Source organism: Mustela putorius, unplaced genomic scaffold, assembly GCF_011764305.1.
Source record: "Mustela putorius furo isolate JIRA1106 unplaced genomic scaffold, ASM1176430v1.1 tig00003942_pilon_pilon_pilon, whole genome shotgun sequence".
Taxonomy (NCBI): domain Eukaryota; kingdom Metazoa; phylum Chordata; class Mammalia; order Carnivora; family Mustelidae; genus Mustela; species Mustela putorius.
Window position 1 is genome coordinate 3,286,061 of NW_025422087.1, and position 25,667 is coordinate 3,311,727.

Genomic DNA, 25,667 nt, shown 5'->3' on the forward strand with positions numbered 1-25,667 from the left:
TTCTAAAACAGCAAATCATAGCAGCAACAGTTATTTTTAAAAATTCCTTTTCTCATAGAACTAAAACAACAACTTTGTCATAGATTAAGTTTTACAAAACTTGGATGTATTTTTCTCTTATTATTATTATTTCTTACTATTTAGTTATCTGTTCCAGTGCCAGTACTGTACTCTTGTAATTATAGGAACTTTATAATAAAGTTTTAATGTCTGCTAAAGCAGGTCTTCTCTCATTTTCCTATTAATTTGTTCTTATGATGATTAAATTCTTGGCTTCAGATACCAAACAAGAGTAAAATATCACAGACAACCAAGCAAACAAATCCCCTAACAGCCCATCGTCTTGTGAGGATTTTGATTTATGTATGTAATTTTCAAGGATTTAGAGTTTAATGATATGACATATTCCCACACAGGCATTTCTGTTAGTTTGTTTATTCAGATACTTTTTCTTGTCAATAAATTACTAATAACTCTCTTCATAGAAGTCCTGCAGTGTTCTAGTTAGATTTATTTTTACATGGTTTATAATTTTACCACTAATATAAGTAGAAATATCTTTAAAAAAAATTTTTTTTAAGATTTTATTTATTTATTTGACAGAGAGAAATCACAAGCAGATGGAGAGGCAGGCAGAGAGAGAGAGATAGAGAGAAGCAGGCTCCCCGCTGAGCAGAGAGCCCGATGCGGGACTCGATCCCAGGACCCCGAGATCATGACCTGAGCCGAAGGCAGTGGCTTAACCCACTGAGCCACCCAGGCGCCCCATAAGTAGAAATATCTTTAGTTCCATTTGTAATTGGTTCTTAAAGAGAAAAAGTTATTTATTTTTAGCTATTTTTCTAATATTCAGCCACTTTAACATTTTTTCTTAATTTATATTGGTATTAGACACAGAAAGGCAGTGCTGTCCAATAGAACTGTCACGCAAGCCACATACAGAATTTGAAGTTTCCTAGTAGCCCAGTTATAAAAATAAAAAGGAAAAAGGTAAAAACAGTTTTAATAGTATATTTTATTTAGTTCAATATATTCAAAACTATAATTTCAAAACAGAATATGCAAAATTACTAATTAGATGTTTTATATTTTTTTGTTTGTTTACACGACATCTTTAAAATCCAGTATCTGTCCTATCCCAGTAGCACAGCTTGGACCAGCCACATTTCAAGTGCTCAGTAGATACCTGTGATTAGTGGCTACCATACTGGATAGTATGACTTTCAGATTTTCTATATATACAATCCATGCAATCACATCATTTATAAATAGTGTTGATTTTATTTTCTGACTATCAGGAAAATCTCTCTAAAAACATTAACAAGTAATGGTGATAGCAAGCATCCTTGTCTTTTTACGTATTTTAATAAACATGACTTTAATGAAATGCTTAATTTTTTAAATAACATTCTCCTTAAATAGTTTCCTTTTGTTTCCAATTTACTTAAAGCTCATATGAAAGAACTGAGGAATTTTAATTATTTATTTTCACCCTTTGATATAATGTCATCTAATGTGTGGATAGAATTAATTTGTTAAAAGATTTCCTAATCTAGAACAACCCTTTCATTTCTACAGCAACAATTCTTGGCCATGATTTATTATTCTTTTACATTCAACTTGCTCATATTCTAAATTATTTTAGATGTTTATAGATTCAGTTTGCAAATATTTTATCTAGGTTATTTATGTTCATATTCTACAGTGAAATTAGCCAATAAATTTCTTTATTTCAGCAATATCTTTACAAGGATATTTGGGTAGTGAGGTTATCTTAGTTTCATAAAGTGAACCAGGATATTCTCTTTTTCTAGCATTGCACAGTCCTTGAGAATTTTCTGTTCTTAGAAACTTATATAAAATTCAGAGGCAAAACCGTTTGGATTTGGCTTATATTTTAAAAAGTTATATTTCAAAGTCATGTTTTAATTCCATTGCTATTGATCTTCTGAGTTTTCAACCTCTTTCTGAGTCAATTTTGAAAATTTAAATTTTGCTTTGAAAGCCCATTTCCTCTAGGTTTTCAATTTCACTGCCATAGCATTCAGACTACATTCCTTTAAAAATACTTTTGAAATTTCTGGAAAAGGGAAGTCTATAGAAAATCTATAGAGGCAGAGAGTACAAAAATATTTGTTAAAGGCTGGGGCAGACACAGGGGAATGAAAACTAAAGGGTATAAGATTTTACTTAGAGGTGATGGAAATCTCTAAAATTGTGGTGATAATGCACAAATCTGTGACTATACTAAAAATCACTGAACTGTATACTGGAAATGGATGAATTGTATAATAAGTGAATTGTAACTCAATAAAGATGTTTAAAGCTCAGAAAAGTTAGGAAAATAGAAAAAAAGATTATATATATATATTTTAAAGAATTCACTTTTTCTTTTTCTTTTCTTTCTTTCTTTCCTTTTTTTTTTTTTTTTTTTTAAGATTTTGTTTATTGGGATGCATGCATGGCTCAGTCAGTTGAAAATCTGCCTTTGGCTCAGGTCAAGATCCCAGGGTCCTAGGATCAAGTCCTGCATGGGGCTCCTTGCTCAGTGGGGAGCCTGTTTCTCCCTCTGCCTGCAGTTCTCCCTGCTTCTCCTCCTTCTCTCTGTCAAATAAATAAGATCTTTAAAAAAAAAAAAAAAATATTTTATTTATTTGACAGAGAGAGACAGCAAGAGAGGGAATATAAGCAGGGGGAATGGGAGAGGGAGAAGCAGGCTTCCCGCCAAGCAGGGAGCCTGATATGGGGCTCAAACCCAGGATCCTGGGATCATGACCTGAGCCAAAGGCAGATGTTTAACGACCGAGCCACCCAGCTGCCCCGGAGAATATACTTTTAATCTCAAAACCACAATGAGATATCATTTCACATGTATTAGGATGATTACTATTTTTTAAAAAAAAGTGTCAGTGAGGATGCAGAGAAACTGGAACTCTTTTGGTTCCAATATCCAAAAGAAAAGCAGCATGTGTTTCAAAGAGATATTTGCTCACCTATGTTCACAGCAGCACTATTCACAATAGCTGGGAGGTGGAAGCAATCCAGATATTCATCATCGGATGAATGGATATTATATAGGCTAAAAAGAAAAGAAATTTTGGATGAACCTTGAGGACATTATGCTAAATGAAGGAGGCCAGACACAAAGAAAGAGATGCTGTATGATTCCACTTATATGAGGTATCTAAAATAGTCAAATTCATAGAAACGGAAAGTGGAATGGTGGTTACCAGGGGCTGGGGGCAGGGGAAAGGGGAAATTGTTTAGAAGTTAGACAGTTCTGCAAGATGAAAAGTCTGGAGATCTGTTTTGTAACAAGGTGAATATAGTTAACACTACCCAACTGTATGGCTACAAGAGGGTAAAATGGAAAATTTTACGCTATGTGTTTCTACTGCACATAAAAATCTTTCAATCTCTTCCATATCTACTGTCATAGCACTTTTAAAATTCCTAATGTTGTCTACTATATCATTTACTAAAAATACTTTAACAATGTAGAAAAAGAGAAAAGTGAATAATTCAGAAGTGTTACTGATCAATGAATTATCATATAGTGAACACATATAACCACTACCCAAGTCAAAAAATAAAACATCACTATTATCTCACAAGTCCTGTACATGTCTCCTGCCTAATAACTTTCTCTCTCCTTCCTAAATATAGACACCATACTAACTTTAAACACTACAGATCAGTTGTGCCTGTTTCCAGACTTTTATATAAACAGAAGGTACTCTTTTGAATGTACTCCCTGGCATCTTTCTCTTGATATTATGTTTATGAGCTCCATCCATATTGTTGCATGTAGCAATAGTTAATGCATTTTTTTTTTTAAGAGAGATAGCATGTGAGGGTGGGTAGTGGGAGAGGGAGAGACAGAATCTTAAGCAGGCTCCACCCTGAGTGTGGGGCCTAACATGGGGCTTGATCTCACAACCCTGAGATCATGACCTGAGCCAAAATTAAGAGTTGGCTACTTAACCAACTGAGCCACCCAAGTGCCCTGATACTTAATGTATTTTTCTTAGTCTATAGTATTCTACTGGATGAACATATTCCATAATTATCCATTTTATGATTTATAGGCATTAGTATTTTTTCAGTATTAACCTGTAATAAATGATATTTTTAGGAATAATTTATATGGCTTTTGGCACATGTGGGTGCAAAGAAATAAATGCATTTCTGTTGGGAATTCACATAAGAGTTAAATACCTGTGTTTGTGTTTATTTTTAATAAATAAGGCCCATGTTCATAGCAGCAACCATTTCCCAATATACTTGTACCAATTTCAACTCCCAATGGCAGTATATAAAGATTCTGGCTACTACATATTCTTGTCAGCATTTGGTATTATCACTTTTTATTTGGTATTTCACTTTTTAGCCAGTTTGTCAGCTACGCTATAGTATTCATTTGTTTTAATTTTCATTCTGATTATTAATTTGTTGAAAATCTTTTCATACTTAGTGACTATATATCACCTCTTGAGAGTTGCCTGTTCAATTTCTTACTAATTTTTCTATTGGGCTATCATTTTCTTACTGATTTGAGGGAATTCTTTATACGTAATGGTTACAAATCCTTTACCTATTTTATGTGTTAGAAATATTTTATTCCACTTCTACTTTCCAATTTTTTTTTTGAGAGAAAGAGAGAGCATGAGTGGAGGTAAAGGGGCAGAGGGAGAGGGAGAGTGAGAGAATTTAAGCTGGCTCCATGGACTCGACGCTTGACCTCATGACCCTGGGATCATGACCTGAGCTTAACTGACTGAGCCACCCAGGTGCCCCAAGATCCCTTATGAGTTATGTGTTATTTTTGTATCTTTTAATTACACATCTATTTAAAACCCCACAAAGTCATTGCTATTGTTTTATACTGTCCATATTCATTTTTTACCGATATATTTCACCCTATTGCTTTTTATTCCATCCATCTAAAGTCCTTTAGTGTGGGTCTGCTAGTGATTAATTTTCTCATTTTGTCAAGACTGATTGTCTGATTTTTGTCAACAAATGAGCCACCTAGGTGCCCCTTCATCTTCATTTAAAAAAAATTTTTTTTAAAGATTTTATTTATTTGACAGAGAGAGATCACAAGTAAGTAGAGAGACAGGTTGGGGGGGGCAGGTTCCCTGCTGAGCAGAGAGCCTGATGCAGGGCTCGATCCCAGGACCCTGAGATCATGACCTGAGCTGAAGGCAGAGGCTTTAACCCACTGAGCCACCCAGGCGCCCCTCATCTTCATTTTTAAAGATTATTTTCACTGGACATTGTATTATAGATTGGTAGTTATTTCCTGTATGTGTGTTTTTTTTTTTTTAAAGATTATTTATTTATTTGACAGAGAGAGATTACAAGTAGGCAGAGAGGCAGGCAGAGAGAGAGAGGAGGAAGCAGGCTCCCTGCCGAGCAGAGAGCCGGATGCGGGACTCGATCCCAGGACGGTGAGATCATGACCCGAGCCGAAGGCAGCGGCCCAACCCACTGAGCCACCCAGGCGCCCCTTCCTGTATGTGTTTTGAAGATAATAATGATGCTTATTTTTCTTTTTTCTTGCTATCATTGGACTTGCCAGGAGTGCATCTGTTTAAAACCTTTCGATGTTTTCTATTTCCTTAGTTTCGATCTTTCCTTTATTACACATTTCCTTTTCCTCCTGTCTCCCAGTTCATTTTGTCCTTGAATGAGTTTGTTACTATTCATTCCCTTTTTTTTTTTTTAATATTTATTTATTTACTCACAAGGGGCACCTGGGTGGCTCAGTGGGTTAAAGCCTCTGCCTTCGGCTCAGGTCATGATCCCAGGGTCCTGGGATGGAGCCCTGCATCCAGCTCTCTGTTCGGTGGGGAGCCTGCTTCCTCCTCTCTCTCTCTCTGCCTGTCTCTCTGCCTACTTGTGATCTGTCAAAAAAAAAAAAAATCTATTTAATCACAAAACAAACTGAGGGTTGCAGGGGAGGGGGTGGTAGGTGGTGGGGAGGAAGAGTGCGGTTGGGTTATGGACATTGGGGAGGGTATGTATGAGGCTCTGAAGTGTATAAGTCTGATGATTCACAGATCTGTACCCCTGGGGCTAATAATACATTCTATGCTTAAAAGAAAAAAAAAAAAGAATTGTCTTTGGGGGCACCTGAGTGGCTCATTCAGTTAAGTGTCTGACTCTGGCTCAGGTCTTGATCTCAGCGTCCTGGGATCAAACCCCGCATCAGATTCCCCACTGAGTGGAGAGTCTGCTTGTCCCTCTCCCTCTCTTTCTGTCCTTTGCCCCACTGTATAAGCTCTCTCTCTTTCAAAAAATAAATAAAAATCTTTAAAAATATTTATTTATTTATTTGAGAAAGAGAGAGAAAAACAGAGAGGCAAACTCCTCATTGAGCATGGAGCCCAACCGTGGGTGTGGGGAGGTGGGTTGGATCCTATGAAGCAGAGATCATGACCTGAGCCGAATTTGAGTCCCACACTTAACCAAGTGAACCACCCAGGTGCCCCTCATTCTTTTTTCATAATTAAAGTACTTAAGACTATGTATACACTCAGGGCATGTGGGTGGCTCAGTCGTTAAGCATCTACCTTTTGCTCAGGTCATGAGATCCAGCCCTGCATAACGCTCCCTGCTCAGCTGTGAGCCTGCTTCTACTCTCTGACTCCCCCTGCTTGTATTCCCTCTCTCACTGTGTCTCTGTCAAATAAATAAAATCTTAAAAAAAAGAGAAAAGACTATGTATATATTTCTTCCTAGTATAGCAGTGTTTTCTAGACTTTAAGATGCAGTATGTACTTTTTTCATTGGTGTTTGCATGTTTGTAATTTCAGTTTTATTTTCTCGTTGGTCCTGGAAATATTCAGAAAAACATTTTTTAATTTCCAAATAGGTAGGCTTTCTTATCCTCTTTTTAGCATTGATTTGTAGTTATATTGGATTATAATCAGAAAATGTAGCCTATAAAATCCCTATCTTTTGAAATGTATTGTGATTTATATTATGGTCAAGGGTATGTTTAATTTTTGTGAATCTTCCATAGTTATATGAATAGAATACATATTTTGGCAATTGGGTACAAAGTTCTCTATTTGGCTTAAGTATAAGCCAGTTGATTATATTATTAATATAATATATAAAAATATACATAATATTTATATATAAATATAATATAAATATAGTATTATTATATAATTACATAATACTATTATATATGTAACATATTATATTTATAAATATAATAGATAAATATAAATATTTATAAATATTATATTATCATATAATTATATTATATTATTGTATGTCATATATTTATATAATATATATTTATAATTTACATATTATATAAATACTATTTATTTATTATTACTTATATATTATTATATATTCATATTTTATATGTAAAATATACAATAATAGAATATATAGACTATAAATATAATATAAATATTAACATATATTTAATATAATATATGTTATATATAAATATAAATATAAAATAAATATAAATATAAATATAAAATAATTATATAAATATATAAAAATAAATAAAAATATTTATAAATATAAATACCCCTGGGTTTTTTGTCTGTTAAGTTCTGAAAGAGGTTTATTAAACTCTAACATCATAATTAGGTGTGTGCATGTTGATTTTTGTGTGATTCAAACCATGTTCTGTATTGCTAGGTGTTCTTGCAGTTTGGCATTCAGTAATATTATTTGGCATATGAAAGTTTATTACGATAATTATTATTTTGTGGAGTTCACCTTTCATTTTTTCAGAATGTTCCTCTTTTTCACACTTAATGTTTTGGCCTTAACTTTTCTTTACCTCATGCTAATATTTTCACTCGTTTTTGTTTTCACTTAGGCCAATCAAAAATCCTAAAAACACTGTAGTACCTAGATCCTTGCTCTAGGGGGTTTGAGTAGACTTGTGCTAAAGACAAAGTTCCTAGCTTCAAGGAGCTTCATTTTAATTTTACTAATGGCATATCCTATTAAGATTCTTGTTTTAACATATACATTTTTTTCAGCAAGTCTCCTGATATAAAGCTTTTCATCAGAGTATCAACTAAAAAATTTGCACAACAAATATTTAATCTTTGCAATAGTAAAATAAATGATTAATATAGCACTATTAGATTTAAAATAACATACTTTCTAAAATAAAAATAAAAATAAATACATATAAAATATAATTAAAAATTTAGAGTAATTATTTAGAAAAATTTAATATAACTAAAAATATAATGAAAATTATAATAATGGGCATATTACACATGGGAATGTTGAAGTGACTTTCTGGAGTAGGGGGTGTCTAAGCAACAGAAATGGTAGCAGTGAGCTTTGCTAAATTGAAGCGACTTCTGTAGGGCTGGTGGTAGCTGTATGGATGCTAACAGTGATTTCCTTTAATAATCAGGGTTATTTCCGAGGTACAACTAATGTTAAACTCATGTTTGCCTTCACACAGGAATAGAACGAGAGTCTTGGAGTTCTTTGAAAACTTGTAAAGGAAGGTAGCAAATTGCTTTTATTACCACAAAGACTTAAAATCTGTATACTGCATACAAGTATGTAAGTACGATGACGCTGATGAAAGACTACCTCTTCTAAGGAGGGTCACAGATACACTACAATCTTTTTTCAACACATCAACTGTTTTTTGTTTTTAAGTAGGCTCTACATCCAGCATGGAGCCCAACTCGGGGCTTGAACTCATTACCATGAAATCAAGACCTTAGCTGAGATCAGAGTTGGAGGCTTGACCAACTGAGCCATCAGGGCAGGTGCCCCAACATATCAGTTATTTCTAACTGCCACAAACAGACTTTTGTTTTAAGTGCACCAGAAATTTGTCAAAACAAGATTAACACTAGGAAATTGCTAATAATCTTATATAGAATTATAGAGCAGAACTTAGAACTTAGAGCATAAGAGGTCACACAATTTTGCAACTATAGAAGAAATAGATATAAATGCAGTCAGTTCATTTCTGAGACTCAAAAATAGTAAAAAACCTTATCTACATGTAGTTTCCATGTTATTTGTCTTGATGGAGAATGTTTTAAACTCAGGCTACTATCACTAACTACTCAGAAAATGTGAAGTTTTCCCTATTACTTGTATTCAATACAAATTAACATCAGCTTTAGCTTTTAGCAATCTGCTACTGGGGGAATGTTGCTAGAGGCCGGCCACCCAGACAAAATATAATTCTCACACTATATTCCAAAGCAAATATGATTTATGGATTATTTGCAGTTTTGGATATAGTCTTCATAGCATGAAAATGACTTGGAGTTGTCTGAAGATTTGTTTTTAGTAAAAGATACTTAAGAATGAATATTTCTTAAAGAGACAGCCCTCTTATGAAGGAGGCAGTTGCCTACAAAATACTTTGGAGGAGATACAAAATGTGTGAAAAATAAGGTCCTAGGATACTTTTCAAAAAGCAATCACATTAGACTATAAAATCAAATGAACACATTTCCTGTAGAATACTTTTTATAATTACATGGGAACATTATACACTTACATACTTATAAATTTGCCATTGTTTTAGGAAATTATTTTCAGCGTCAGCTTTTAAGCCACACAAGAATATTGGTTTTATTTATATTGACATCATTATTTTAAATAAAAAATGACATGGCCCTGTTCAGTTATTTTTATCATTTATTACACCTGGCTCTGATAAACTTGGGTCATCTCCAAAAATCTGGTCTTCCCTTAAAGAACAAAAATTTGCTACCATGATGATATTTTAGAAATGTGATTAGGGTGCATAAATACATCTCAAAAACATGGTATCACTTAGAACAAGCCTTGTTTTTACCAAGGTGACAAGTTGCGAAGTAATGGTCACTTAGATTATCAGGTGAAGGAGAAAAAAAATCTCATTATTTCATCGTACCTCACAGTTCTTCCATCCAGAAATGGGAATATTGCTGCATTTTTAAATACTACCATTAAAGCACACGTAAATAATTTTGGAAGTTACCTCCCTCTGTATTAGTATGTAATTATGGGCTTCAAAACCCCAGACTTGCTTGAGGGCTATCTTAATTGAGTATCCAATGGAATGAAGTATGAATTTGGTGCATTTTAATGAAGGGTAAGGAGGAACTATATTAATCTCAAGGTGAACTAAAGGCAACAGTAAGAAAATCCAGAATGAGAGGACACAAACCCTACTGAAATGTTTATAGATTAGGAGAAAGATGATAAAATACAAGATTTTACAGTCTAAGCGGACTATTTTGGGGCAAGGCATAGAACCTTAGAGATCTTTTTAAAGTCTCAGGCTCCCAATATTAAAATAACATTTGCATTTTAACTGTTTCACAGGATAGTTGGGAGGAGAGATGAAAACTATGCCTGACTGCTCTTTAAGCCGTGAAAAGCTGTGGAATTCGAGGCATCATTACAGTAATTGTCAACTTCCTCATCATCTAAGAAGAAAAATGTATGAAGGAGAGTGCCTGAAGAAGTAATATTAAAGGCAATAAGATACAAAGTTGGGAGAAGTAAAATGCCTTCTACACAGGAAGGTGGTTACAATTATTTTAGAAATAGAAACTTTGTTTACTTAGTGGCAAAGAGATTCAATCCTCAAGACAGCCCCATAAAGTAGGTATCATCTCCATTTTCAAAATTAAGAAACTGAAGCTAAGAGAGGTTAAGAGACTTGCTAAAAGCCACATGAGTCTAAAGTAGTAAAAACAAGATTTCAAATCACTTATTTTAATTTCAAATCCAGTGCACTTTTGTGTCTCATAAACATAAACATTTTGTGTTCACCACACAAGCTTAAGCTTCAGAGGATGTCCTATGCATTGTATTAAGTTTTAATACATTAATGCCTTGAAATGCATTTTTAAGTATTTCTACAAGACGTACCATGCGGGCAGCACTGAATGGCAGAGGCAGAGGCAAAAAGATGAGGAAGAAAAACCAGAAAGGGGTGACTGCAAGCTGTGTGGGGAGTGCTACAAAAATGGTTATTACTGTTGAATATTACAGAGGAAGCATAAAATGGCTGAAAAGTAACTAATAAATTTACTAATGAATATCAGCAGTGGCCCTAGTTAAAAAAATACTTTAACAAAGCAAGGGCAATTTTTAAAAAAGCCAAAAAACAAAGCAAAGCAAAACAACAAAACAAAGCAAGGGCAATGTCTGATTATTCTCGATTAAAGGATGAATGGAGATGCAGAGACTGGTTATGAAAGGATGATTCAAATAAATTGCCTGTGAAGAGAAGTTAGGACAAAAGAAGGAAACCAATGGAGAGAGGATTTTCTTCCTTTAAAATCAAATTTTAATTACTGAAGCAGGCATATATACTTGTAAAATCTGAAATATCAAAGATAAAGCTAAATCCCCTTTCACCACTGCTCCTGATGTCCATCCTGATAGCAATGTAATGTTTATGGTTCGTCCTTTCTGTGCACAGTTATATGTATCATTGTAGGAAATAAATTTTATTTTAGATAAAAGGTACTACATTCCATATCTACCTGTTTTGTGGTTTTTTTTTTTTTTTCATTCAATAACACCTCTTGGTGTGTAATGGCACACATAGGTCTAGCTCTATATTTATGAACATTTAGGTTATTTCTGATTTCACTTTTATCAACAATGCTTCAAATGAACATTGTGAAGCATGCCTCCTTAAGCACAAAAGGTTTTTTCTAAGGGAGATATCAACAGTGGCATTGTTGGGTCTTGGGAATGGATATTTGAAAATTTTACAAATCTTGCCAAATTGCCCTCCAAAATAGCTGTAGTAGTTAGCCCTCCTACCAGCACTGTTTCTTTCTGGTATTTTTAAAAACAGAAACAGAAACATTTTTGTTTCAGATTTCAAAAGGCTCACAATAGAAAGGAATGGATGCCTTACACATTATTGCAGTGTGAGACTTTACATATTCACATTCTAGAAGAGTCAGAAAAGATACTGGATGGAGAACACTAGATCCCTGAGGAAATGTTAAGAAGTCTGGTGCACGAGTGAACGGATTAGTCCTAGATGGGAGGAACTAGATGGGAGGAACGGACTCCTGTTCTAAGGACATAGGCCGTGTTTTCTTTTTATGGCCCCATGAAGTAGAAAGCAAGGTAGAAGGGTTGGAAGGGCAGGGTTTGGGGGACTGAAGAATGCAGACACATTTTAAAATAGGTTATACAAGGACAGTGAGAAAGCAGTTGACTGGGACGCCTGGGTGGCTCAGTTGGTTAAGTGGCTGCCTTCGGCTCAGGTCATGATCCCAGCGTCTTGGGATCGAGTCCCACATCGGGCTCCTTGCTTGGCGGGGAAGCCTGCTTCTCCCTCTGCCTCTGCCTGCCTGTGCTCACTCTTTTGCTCTCTCTCACAAATAAATAAATAAAATCTTAAAAAAAAAATAAAAAGAGCAGGTAGGTGACTGGGCCAGTGTTCCTCAAAGTGTATTTGAGGAACACTGACTCCATAAGTTAAAAAAAAAGTTAAAAAATTATGGTAAATTCTGCTTATTAAACCCTGCTTTTGCAGAATTACAACTTATCAACATATTCAAGGATCTGAAAAAGACAAAGTGTTTAACTTGGCATTTCCCAAACTTTCTCAACACTAGAACCTTTTCCTTTGTGTAAAAGCAGTTAATACACTGTTGAAATAGTCATCTGTGAAATATACTTTGGGAAACACTGAACTAGAAATATACTTTGGCAAATGAATAATGTAAAGAGCACTAGTTCAGTGACTTTGGGAAATTTGAGGAAATGGGCAACAAATGAGTGTCCAGCTTGTCTTCAAAAAATTAATTTATTTGAAAATAAAATGAAACCAAAAATACACAGAACAATTTAACAAACATCCAGGTACTAACTTCTTAGAATTAAAAGGTTAAGATTAAATTATAATAAAATTTTAATGCTTATTTTTCTATTATAGAAATAATGTATGTTCATGATACAAATTTGGGAAGAAGAGGAAAGAGGAAAAAACTACTGTCATTTTACCACCTTAGTAAAACTACTGTTGATGTTTTGAGGCAGTTACTTTATTGTTATTTTTATTAGGTTTTTTATTATTTACATCATTATAATAACACAGCATATACAATTTTGTATCATGTTAAATATTTACATTGTATTGTAAGCAGTACTGTATATTGTCATGGCTGCCTTTTTTTTTTTTAAAGATTTTATTTATTTGACAGAGAGAGATTACAAGTAGGCAGAGAGGCAGGAGAGAGGAAGGGAAGCAGGCTCCCTGCCGAGCAGAGAGCCCGATGTGGGACTCGATCCCAGGACTCTGAGATCATGACCTGAGCCAAAGGCACGGCTTAACCCACTGAGCCACCCAGGTGCCGCATGGATGCCTTTTTAATGGCTGCATAATATTCCAAGTGGATAGTTGACTATTTAACCATTCTCCTTGGTTTTAGAATTTACACCGTTAGCAACTCTTTCTTTTTTTTGGCTTTCACATGAAATATTGCAATGATTACAGGGGAGCATAAAACTCCTTATTTACAGTTATTTTCTTAGGACATATTTGCAAGTAGAATAGTTTAAAGGTAACATACATTTTAAAGGGTTTCGAAAAAATATTGCCCATTTGCTTTGGGGGGGGCACGGGGAAAAGCGGTATCATCAGTAATATATTAAAGTGCCTATTTGTGGGGTGCCTGGTTGGCTTGGCTCAGTTGGTTAAGTGTCTGCCTTCGGCTTGGGTCACGATCCTGGGGTCCTGGGATCCAGTCCGGCATTGGGCTCCTTGCTCAGTGGGTAGCGTGCTTCTCCTTCTGCCTGCAGCTCCCCCTGCTTGTGCTCTAACAAATAAATATATAAAATCTTAAAAAAAAAAAAAAAGTGCCTGTTTGCTCTGTTTCCCTGCAATTTAATTCAGGTTTCATTTTGTTAGCACTGGTCCATTTTGTTCCAGCTGATGGACATGCACAAATTCTAATGTCATTAATTGCATTATCTATCCCCATTGGTTTTATAACACGTTACAGATCTGCTAAACATGTTATATATTTCTCCATCTAGGCAGCGAATAACATTTTTTCATAAAATGTTGAGAACAGAGTCCAAAGGAAGATAGTAAAGACCATTTGAGATGTATCAATTTAGCAATACTCTATGGATTTAAGGGATTAGTTCCAATGGCAGCTTTATCAACATTTTGATCATGACCGATTAAAGATACTTAAGTCACCTAACTATAGCATATTAGTTTATTTTTCTCCATTTTGTTCACAGTGATTTAATAGAAAACTCTGTCAAACGGGGTACTGAGGGGTGATTTCTCTTTGGCATTTCCCCTCATGATTCCCAGGCTGTATTTTACACATTTTTATGTATCAGAGCCTAGCACAGAACTTGCTTGATACATGGCACACAGATTCTCAATAACAGTTTATTTGAATCATATGCTTAATTTGGCATGAATTTAATGAACCTCCGTTGTCCACTATAGATACCACTTTCCTTTCTAATCCATTAACATACATGTTCACTTAGGAATGGCAAATGTATAATGGAAAGGGCACTTAGGAAAAAAAAGATTTTATTTATTCATTTGAGAGAGAGAGCACAAAAGGAGGAGCAGAGGGAGTGGGACAAGCAGACTTGGTGCTGAGGTCCCTGAGGTCATGACCTGAGTCAAAATCAAGTTGGTTGCTTAACTGACTGAGCCACCCAGGGTGCCCGCCTCAACCAAGAGCACATTTTATAATCAGAATTCTCTGTAAATTGGCTTTGCAACTTATAAGTTGGTAACTGTGTAAATCCAGACCTTACTCAGTTTGTTCATCTACAAAATGGTGATAACCCATCTTTATTACTTTCCTCATAGGTTTCTTATAAGAATTAAAATGTTTTTCTCCAAAAGGAAATCTGATTATGTTCTTACTTGGACTTTTTAAAACCTTGTAATAACTTTCTTTTCTTTTTTGAAAATTTTATTTATTTATTTGACAGAGGGAGAGACAGCAAGAGAGGAAACACAAGCAGGAGTAGTGTGAGAGGGAGAAGCAGGCTCCCCACTGAGCAGGGAGCCCGCTGTGGGACTCAATCCCAGGATCCTGGGAACATGACCTGAGCTGAAGGCAGATGCTTAACAACTGAGCCACTCAGGCACCCCCTGTAGTAACTTTCTATTGCCCTCAAGAAAGAGTTAAATCCTGGGGTGCCTGGGTGGCTCGGTGGGTTAAGCCTCTGCCTTCCCGGCTGGGGTTTGAGTTTAGGGTCCTGGGATCAAGCCCCACAGGGGATTCTCTGCTCAGCGGGGTGCCTGCTTCCCTCCCTCTTACCCAGCGCCCCCCCCACCCCTGCCTGCTCCTCTGCCTGCTTGTAATCTCTCTCACTCTGTCAAATAAATAAATAAATAAATCTTAAAAAAAAAAAAAAGGAGAGTTAAATCCTTTAACAGGCCATACAGAGACTTTTGTGATCACTGTTCTAACAATGAAAGCTCTCTTTCACTGCAAGGCCTTTTGCACAAGCTGTGTGCTTCGTCTGTAAAGCTATTTTCTGTACCCTTCTATGCTGATTACTACTAGAAGCAATTCTACTAATAGCAATAGCTAAAATCTGAATTCCTACTAAGCACGGGACACTTTACATACAGTAGTTTGTACTTTATCAAATAGATACTATTATCTGTTTTACAAATAAGGCACAGAGAAGTAAAGCAACTTACCCAGAGAAACACAACTAGTAAGCCTTAGCTCACGGTCTGAATTCAAAGCAGATGTTCTCAACTTCTGCTATTATGTTATCAACTTTCTCCGGAAAGTCTAACATCTCTAATATTCTCTAATAGCCAATGTGTTAAGATTAGCACTTAAAGCACTGCCTTATTATCACTGTGTACTTTATGGGGGGCTCTGCAACCAGAGGGATAAACAATCCATTTGAACTCAAACAAGACTGCATTTAGTTTACTTTTGTTTCTCCAGGTCCTAGCAGTTCCTGCTACACATAATGGGCATTAATAAATATTTACTGACTAAATAAATACACTAAAGTGTTTTTAAACAAAAGACAGAAGACAATGTTATTTTTGAATTTAGTTAAGGAGCATCACCAGGCTTACCAGTTTGTGATGTATGGGATCCACTTTTCCCCCTTTTTCAGTGTAGTACACTTGCTTATATCCACTCTTCTGTGATCTCTTCTGTTTGCCACAATTCCTTAAATACTGTCGACAAATATTCCCCCTTCACAGCTGTGATGCTGCCTTCTGAGAAAATCTTTTACAGAGGAGAGAAACGAAAATGTTAAAATTACTTTTCCCTTCATAGCAAGGAAAAACTTTTTTTTTTAAATATAGCGCAGCAATATTTAAATATTAAAATATTTAATTTTGCTGAGGGAAAAGCTATCTTTTTAAAAATGAGTTTCAAATCAAGACTAGGCTGATTGGAGAAAAGCAATCTAGCACATTTATAAATGAAAAGTTCTGAGGCTGCCTAGGCATAGTTGTCCCCAGGTGGCATCTTATTTTTCATATTTTACTGAGGCCTTTCGGTAATTATAAATAGAGAAAACAGGTGCTGCACTGAGCAGGGGGTTTGTCCAAATCAGCCTTTTTTTGGCTCAGTTTTTTGATAGGAGGCCCAGAACTTAAGGTAATCAGTCCTGCAGCTCTCATCACCTTCAAGGAGAAGGAAAAAGAGGAAGGTAGTGAGAAAAGAGGTAGGGGAAGTGTGGCAAACAGATGAACTATTCTCCAAATAGAGCAAAGGCTTAAGCTCCTTGCTAAGGTGCGGCCCCTCAAACTGACCGTTTACATTCTGTTAATTTTGTCTTTTCAATTCAAAAAGGACGCCTGGCTTTATAAGTACGAGGATATACAAAAAAGGAAGGTATTCATCCCGTGAGAACTTCACCACCCTAATCTGCGTCCGGGAAAGCCACCGCGGACACCCCATCCATTGGCCGGCCCGCTCGCGGATGCCCCGGGGGCCGGACGCCTAGCGAGGCATCCCCTCGCGCTCCCGCTACCCACAAGCCACCGCGCCTCGGCGCGCCTGCGCAGCGGCGACGGCCCTCTCAGGAAGAGGAAAATGGAATAAACAACTCGGAGGAACCAGAGCGCGAGAGAGCGAGTGGAGGCAGAATTTAAAAATAAACCGGCTCTCCACCCTCCCAGCCCGTTCGCCGCTGCCGCTCCCCCTTCCCTAGTCCGCGCCCTCGAAGGCCCCGTCTGGGCCCGCGCGCCCACCCCGTCGTCCCGCGCGGCCCCTTTAAGAAAAGAGAACGAGAGAGTGAGTGAGAGAGAATCCCAACTCTCCCCCTCCCCTCCCCTCCCTCCTACCCCCTCCTCCCTCCCCTCTCCCCTCCCCCCCTCTCCCCGGGCGGCTCCGGCTCCCGCAGCGGGACAGACCCACCCGCCCAGGCTTTTATCCGGCACTGGTAGCGTCTTCCTTCCCTCCCCGGTCTATGGTGGCGGCGGCCGTGGCGGCTCCTCGGGCGGCAGCGGAAGACGAGGCTGCGGCGTTGCCATGAACAGTGGCGGCGGCCTCCCGCCCCCCTCGGCCGCCGCCTCCCCTTCCTCCTCCTCGCTGGCGGCGGCAGTGGCGGTGGTGGCCCCGCCGGGGGTCGGGGGTGTCCCCGGCGGGGCGGCGGCGGGAGTGAAGCTGAAGTACTGCCGCTACTACGCTAAGGATAAGACTTGCTTCTACGGGGAGGAGTGTCAGTTCCTGCATGAGGACCCGGCCGCCGGAGCTGCCCCGGGCCTCGGCCTCCATAGCAACAGCGTCCCTCTGGCTCTGGCGGGCGCGCCCGTGGCCGCCTTTCCGCCCGGAGCGGTCCCGGGCGGGGGAGCCGGGCCGCCTCCGGGGCCCAAGAAGCCGGACCTAGGGGGTCCGGGTGCAGGAGCCGCAGCCGGCGGAGGTGGCAGCAGCGGGGTGCTCGATGGACCGCGGCTGGCAAGTGAGTGTGGTCTGGGCAGGGAGGGCCGCCCCGGCCTGGGCTCGGCGGCGGAGCGAAGGCCTGGGGCCGGCGGAGCGAGGGCCTGGGGCCGGAGGGGGCCCGGATGAGGCCCTGCAACGAGCTTTGCCGGCGGGTGCCCCCCCTTCACCTCCCTAGGCGGTCTGAGAGGCCTAGGCCGGGCCTGAGCCCTCCTTCCTTCTTCCTGCTTCCCCTCCTCACAGCCCTAGGCGAGCCGGGGAGCGAGGGGAGGCTGGGTTCCCCGGTACGTGGGTGGGTGGACTGGGGTGCTGTGAGTGGGGGCGGGGAGGAAGGGGGATGGGCTGTGGCGTGCGGTGTGTGAGAAAGGGGGTGTCGTTTCCGGGGGGTGTGGAAAGGGGCTGGGTTTGCAGGCACATGTGTTTTGCGTGCCCGTGTGGAGTGGTGTCTGAGGAGTGTTGAGGTTCCCTAGTGGGTGTGTGTGGGTAGGGGGCGGGAGGTGATGGGCGGGCTTAAGGCTTCCCGGAGTAAGTTGAAAGAACGGAAAAAGTTTGTGTAAGCCTGTGGGAGAAAGATTTTCCAGGCAGGAAATGCTTTCTAAGGATTAGGAGTGAAGGGACAGCAGCTTTTATATTATGTTTAGGTTTAGTCGAGAGTTTAGCGTGGGAATTTATGAAGACTTGCATTTCAGCGTAGTCTTCCTGAAGCCAACATCAGTTTGCCGGTATCAGTAGGAATCCTGAGTAATACAACTTGGTATCAAGCGGACTCTTAGCATGGAGCTTTGAAAACGTCCTGGGCAGCGTTCATTTGTGTGCCACTGAGCACTAGAGTTCGAATATCTTAAGGCTGTTGGTATTTTTTACTTTTTCTCTTGTCATTATCTCTTACCTTTCAACTTTTTAGTTTTCAGTGAGTGGAGTTTACAATCATTAGTGTAAATGCAGTCTATTTTACAGAAGCAGAGCAGGTGGCAGATTTTTCTTTTTTGTTTCTCAGTATATTGACTACTTTCTTTCTTTCTTTTTTTTTTTTTTTTTAAGCGTATTGACTATTTCTTAACCAAAAGGGGGAAAAGCTTACTTTCTTGGGCATTCTAAACAGTTTTTAGATCTTAAAATAATTTGATAGGCAACTTAACTTGGACATTAATACATTTTTTCTTTTTTTTTGTTGTTTTTTTTAAGCAGTTACTTGCTTTTTGAGGATTATTTAGTCTTTTCCTAGAGACTTGCTTTTTAAAAAAAAAGATTGCTGTGATGGACTTGACTTTAATGCCCATGTATTTGGCTAGATTGATGTGCTCAGAAGATTAATTTGTAACTAAAAGTGTTTTGTAAAAAATGGTTACTTTATTGGTGGAAATTTATCACTTTGGAGTAGCAACTTTGCATTTTCAAGGTAAACTTTTGCTGGCTGTGTGAATTGTGGCTCAAAGTAATTTGATCAGTGTTTGAATAGTACTGGGAACCTGGTTGGTGGCTTTGTTACATACAAAAAGGCATTTTCAAAAATGCTGGCATCCGATTTAATATGTTATTTTTCTATGATTTTCTAATATATGGAAGTAGTAGATTTGGGACGTGAAAGATAAGATAGGATATTGTAAACAGGTGAAGATGGGAGGTCAAAAAAAGATAGTGGCAATAGCTCAAAGGTAGGATCATTCCATACCTCAGAAAAAGAAAGTAATTGTCTGGGATATAGGATCTTGAGAGAATAGGTAACTACTGCAAAAGAAAGCATTTAAAAATTTAATAGTTAGCCATTTAACAGATATTTGATTAAATAGTTGAGTAATGTATTTAGGTTCTGTAGGGCTTGCTTTAACTTGCCTGGGTGAAGCCTGAGGCTTGTCTTTACTGTTGTAGACTTGGTAACTGAATAGTATATAGATTCTGACTCCTTTTAGATGAGAGCATTTTGTTTCATATCAGTGAGTGGCAAATAAACTTGCTCAGGAATCAGGAAAAGAGGACTGTGTTGGTAATTTAATGACTGCTTAGAATTTTTACACTTAAATGTTTAATTTTTAGTTTACTTTCTACCTTTTACTGGATTCTTTGCTGTATCTTTGGAAAGAGGCTTGATTTGTTAAGTGCATGAGGTAATTTAATGAGGCAACACATCCTAAGAGCTGCTATCAGGAGAAATTTAAATTTTTTAGTTGTTGCCTTGATCATCTTAGCATCACGGTTTTATTTTGTTTTTATTTTTTCTTTGCTCTTCTTTAAAGGTGAGGTTGTATAGTGCTTCCTTAGCAGAGAGGTCACAAACTGATCTGCTCTGATAAGCTAGATTTGCCTGCAGAAATATTTTGTTTCGGCTTCATGGAATCTTCTGTGTGTGCATGTGTGTGTTAAAAGTTTTTATTGAGGTATACATACCTCGGTAAAGCATACAAATCATAAGTTTTTGGAATTTTCACAAGATAAACACATAGTTTATCATCAGTACTATGATCAAGAAGTAGGACCTAATCAGTACCCCCCAAAAGTCCTGCTCTTGTCCCCTTCCAGTCAGTACCCTTTCCCAGATGGGACTTTTGATTTCTAACACCACATTCTGACGCAGTAGATTCATTTTTCACTTTTTTTTTTGAACTTTATAGGAATGGACTTCTTCCTTTAAATCTTTCTGTGAGATCCATTCCTGTGATGTAGAAACAGCTTCTGTAGTTTAATTTCTGTATAGTGTTAACATTGTATGGATATACCACATTTTATTTTCCCATTTTACAGGTGAGCAGTGGAATGTTTCCAATTTTTGTTATTAAAAACATTTCGAACATGGTTTTTGATGAACAAGTCTATGCATTTCTCTGTTGGATCATCTAGGAGTTGAATTGCAGGGTCATAATAGGGTATGCATATGTTCAGATTTAGTAGATAATTTCTGAAGCGGTTTTACCATATTTACATTCCCTGTGGCAATGTGTGAGAGTTCTAGTTGCTCTACCTTCTCACCAGTACTTGGCATTAGCTCTCTTACAGTTTTAGCCATTTCGCTGGCTCAAATTTTATGGGTGGATTGTAGTTAGTTAACAACATTAAAAAATCAAAAGATGTACGATAGAAGTAGATTTCAGACTTCCTTTGAAAGGCAGCTCTTACTCATATTGGAATTAGGACCATTGCAGCAAGACTCTCAGTTTTGCCTTAATCTCTGACTTAGGTGACTTGTGTGTCTGGCTACTTTTGGCATTTGAGTTTTTGACCCTTCCTTTCTGCTTTATGTTTGCAGAATTTCTTCCTTAGTGTTTCAGATCATGTTAAAACTTAAGAGGTAAATGCAAAAGAAAATTTTATCCTATTTTGCATTGGAAAACTGAAACACAAAAGCCTTTTTTTCTTAATATACTTAGTTGCAGTGATGTTTTGGTCTTGTGAAGGAACCATACTTTAATTTGTTGCTTACCGTTTATGTATACAGAGTATTATATTTTCTTAGTCCAGTTCTCCAGCCCTTCTGCTCACCTGGCAGTATAGTAGTAAACGTTCTGGGATTCAGGATTGTTGTTTGGGAAATAACAGTTTTTGTTTTTTTTTTAAAGAAGAATTTTAAAAAAATACTTTAAGGAAGTATTTAAGTTTTTTAAGAGAGAGAGCTGGTGGAACCGGTGGTGGGAGGTTTGGGTATGCCAGTGGGAGAAGAGGCAAGGGGAGAAGTAGAGAGAATTGTAAGCAGGCTCCACACCCAACTTGGAACCTGAAGGGGGCCTCTCTCTCACAACCCTGAGATCATGACCTAAGCAAAAAATCACGAGTCAGGTACTTAACCAGCTGAGCCACTCAGGCACCCCTGAAGATGTATTTAAGGTTTTGACATTTCATATTTCTGTTGGACTTGGGATTTTCTGAGGCTTAAATATTGTTTGATTTGGGTTCAGTTGAATTACTGATTCTTGACATTTTAATAATGTAATTCTAATTTTCAGCTAGCTAGACTTCTAATCTTTAAGGTGCTCAATTTTCAGCAGTTAAACTATATTCCAATGTTTATATTTTATGTACATTATTTGAAATCTAGTGGATTTATTTATTTTATCAAAAACAGATGTATTTCTCAGTTCAGTTAGTTTAGTTACCAGTGAAGGCTTTGATGTAAGACACATCTGTGGTGGAATCCTGGCTTTCTTATTAGTTTGGGATCTTGTGTAAAGTTTGAAACTTTAAGCCTCAGTTTTTCTTATTTTAAAAATGGGGGTAATAGTAGCACTTACTTCAGTTGAGGTAAGGTTAATGGGATAGTACCAGTGCATTGCTCAGCCCATAATGAGGTTTTAGTTGTAGTTGCTGCTGTTAATCAGTATTATTAATAATAAATCTGTAAGTTGTGCATTTTTTTTCTCCAATTTTTGAGAATATACGTTTAAGACCAGTGAAATACTTAGATTATGGAATTTTGTGTAGTTGTCTATCCAAATGGAAGAGAATAATGGATAAATTTAAGTTCATTTACTTTGGATTAAATTGCGTTTAAGTCAGGATTTTACTTACCTAGAATTACAGAATTACACTATTAGCTAACAGGAAAGTGAGGAGTGGGAGTTTGTCATTAGGATAGCTGGCATAGGTTTAAACATTTTTATTGGACAGTGGATAACAAAGACTTTATAATACCATTCATTTCACTCATTTTATATTGCGCTTGCAAGGTGGCAAACTTTGGCCAAACTCGGTATAAGGAATATAACATAGAATAAAACGAAATTCTGCCCTAATGGAGTTTCTATTCTAGAGGAGAATACAGACACAGGTGTAAGATAATATTAAGCCTTGATAAGTTTTATGAGGACTATTCAAAAATGGATGTGTTTTCATAAGTTGAGGTAAGATTCAGTTAATGAGTAAAAGTGCATAAAAGTGTACCTTCTTTCCATAGAGTGCATTTGAAATAGCCAGAAAGGAAGATAAATGGTTGTCAAAACAAAGCAAAATATCTTTATATTTTTGCCCTTCTATAAGATTTTTCACTTTTTAAAAGATTTTGTCAGAGAGAGAGAGCGAGAGAGAGAGAGAGAGAGAGAGAGAGCAAAATCGGGGGTGGGGGAGTAGGAGAGGGAGAAGCTGGCTGCCAGCTGAGCAGGGAGCCCAATGTGGTATTTCATCCCAGGACCCTAGGATCATGACCTGAGCAGAAGGCAGACACTTAACTAGCTGAGCCACCCAGGTGTCCTGGATTTTTCCATTTTGAAATGAACCTTCTATTTTGAGATAATTGTTGAGGCACATGCAGTTTTAAGAAATGATATACAGAGAACTTGTTGTTCCATCACTCATTTTCCTTTGACAGTAACATGTTTCATAACTGTACTGCAGTATTAAAACCAGCATTGATTGATATAGCCCACTTATCATATTCATCTTTTTGTAATCTGATTTGTACTCCTCTGTGCCCATACGTGTGCATTTAGTTCTGTGGGATTTCTCACAAGTATGTTGGTGTAAATGCCAACACAGTCAAGACATAGAACAGTTTATCACCCTCTAGTTGCCCTTTCGTAATCCCCCACCTTACTCCCTCCCCAAGCTTGACAACTACTAATTTGCTCTCCATTTCTATAACTTTCTCATTTCAAGAATGTTTAAATGGACTCATATAGCATGAAATCTTTTGGGATTAGTCCCCCTCCGCCCACACAGAGCATAATTCTTTCAAGATTCAGCCAAGTTGTGTGTATCAAGAGTTCTTTTGTATATATTGCTGAATTTTTCCTCTTAAAGATTTGTGCTAGGAGCATTTATTTACAGACTTGAATATTTATTTATATATTTTAGGGTTGATTTTCACTTTTATCTTTTTTTTTAGTTATGAAACTTTATTTGTAAAAATTTCCATTGGCGCAGCAGTGTATAAAGTCAAAGTAGATCAATCTTACCTTATTACCTGGGGTTGATCGTTATTAATATAATGCTTTTGTGCTCCTAAAAGCTCTGCCTCCAAATACAATTACGTGAGGGTTAGGGCTTCAGTATATGAATTTTGAGAGAAGTGTGTGTATGCACACACTGAAGTTTTGTAGCAGTATTTCTCACCTTTTTTCTGTATTAACTTTATATCCCATTTATAAAATAGTTTAGTTTGAGATTTTATAAATGGAATATGATAAAATACTTGTTAGCTTTTAGAAAGCCAATATATACAAGTATTTATGTCTTCTACAGTTGTATAGGAATTACTCCTGGACTGGCAGTTCAGAGATTTTGATTTTTAGTGCTCTTACAAAATCACTTTGTGATCTTAAGCTAGTCATTTAGTCCACATGGAAATAATGTTTATCTGTAAAGTGGGAGAATGGGGATAGAGTACATGTTGTCCAAGATGCTTTTAGCTCTAAAATGCTCTGTTTTCTAAATGTTCATGTTCTAGAAAACAAATTACTTCATGTTTGATCTTTAGATCCTCTTCCCCTCCCAACAGCTCTTAAAATACAGACTTCTCAGCAGTTTAACATCCAGTACAGGGAAGGGCATGTTGATCTCACTAATCTTGGCTGGGCTAATTGGTATGTAGATAACAATCCTCTTCCATAAAAAAGCTTTCCCCTTTTTTGATGTCTGTTTTGTTATTTATTTTTTCTTTAAAAAATAAAGTTTTTTTTTCTTTTTAAAGTAAACTCCACACCCATCATGGGGCTTGAACTCAACCACCCCAGATCAAGAGTTTCGTGCTGCACTGGCTGAGCCACCCAGGTGTCCTGTTGCTATTTTTCTAAAGCGAGTTTTTAATTACATTTTTATTATAAAAATTCCAGCTTTAAAAAAAAAATGGGAAACAATGTCTTGTTTTTGGAACTAAAGATGTAACACATACGCAGGTTAAAAACTTAAATAGCACAAAAGGGTACTCAATGAAAAATAGTCTCCCTCTTTCTTTAGTTGCCTGATTCCTTTCCAAAAGATAGCCACTCTTTCTAATTTATAATGTGTACATTCAGAAATACTCTGTGCCTATACAGTCATTTATGTGTTTTATATTTCCCTGTCTCTACCATCTACTGACACACATACGCGTACACACACGGAAGCACTTTGAATTTTCTCACTGAATTTCATATTTTGTGGTTTGTTCCACATTCATACATAGAAATCTACCTCGCTCTTTTTAAAGGCTGCATAATATTCTACTGTATGCTGTATTATTCTTTTTAATGGATAGCTAGATTATTTATAGTTTTATTACAAATAATGGCACTAAGCTGTTGTATCTTAATGCATTATGTACATTTATACATAAACTCATGCAAAATATATGTACATATATTAAGCATATAGAATCTTCAGTAATTTGGTAAATCATTCAGACTTGGTACATTAAGAAAAAATTATGTGGGCAGCTACCATATGATCTCACTTATATGTGGAATCTAAAAAAATCCCTGAGCTCATAGATTCAGGGAACTGATTGGTAGTTTCTGGAGGTGGGGAGTGGAGGGATATGAGAAATGGATGAAGATGGTCAAAAGGCACAAACTTCCAGTTATAGGTAAATCCTGAGTATGTAATATATAGCAAGTGGTGTATTGTGTATATGGAAGTTGCTAAGAGAGCAGATCTTGAAAGTTCTTTACATAAGAAAAAAATGGTAACTGTGTAGTGACTGATGTTAAATAAATTTAATGTGGTAATCATTTTGTGGTATATGCATAAATCCAATCATGTTGTACACCTAAAACTAACACTATATTCCATGCCAATTATAGCTTGATAAAAAAAATCTGTATTTTACACATTATTAGCTGAAATAAGATATTTGAAATAGTCATC

General features: G+C 37.3%; 1 protein-coding gene and 1 long non-coding RNA gene across 9 annotated transcripts in view; one reads left to right on the forward strand and one right to left on the reverse strand.

Moving 5' to 3' along the window:
- Positions 1 to 701: 701 nt before the first annotated feature.
- On the reverse strand, positions 702 to 17,504 carry LOC123389030. 3 transcript variants are annotated; one of them, XR_006603562.1, is made up of 4 exons: positions 16,772 to 17,008; positions 16,082 to 16,238; positions 2,994 to 3,079; positions 702 to 955 (listed from the first exon to the last, which is right to left on the reverse strand). It is a non-coding gene; the product is annotated as an uncharacterized LOC123389030 (long non-coding RNA). The 3 variants fall into 3 exon arrangements; XR_006603561.1 differs by lacking the exons at positions 702 to 955; positions 16,772 to 17,008 and adding an exon at positions 17,379 to 17,504 and having other exon boundaries at positions 2,912 to 3,079; XR_006603560.1 differs by lacking the exon at positions 702 to 955 and having other exon boundaries at positions 2,912 to 3,079; positions 16,772 to 17,000.
- Positions 17,070 to 25,667, forward strand: part of PAN3 (poly(A) specific ribonuclease subunit PAN3) — a 137,546-nt gene continuing 128,948 nt past the window's right edge. For 5 of the 6 annotated variants that reach the window (XM_045069625.1, XM_045069626.1, XM_045069627.1 and 2 more), the window contains exon 1: positions 17,493 to 17,922. In XM_045069625.1, the coding sequence (XP_044925560.1) occupies positions 17,493 to 17,922 (430 nt within the window). Of the gene's footprint in view, positions 17,256 to 17,492; positions 17,923 to 25,667 lie in introns of those variants that run through there. The other variant, XM_013046997.2, reaches the window with a different exon arrangement.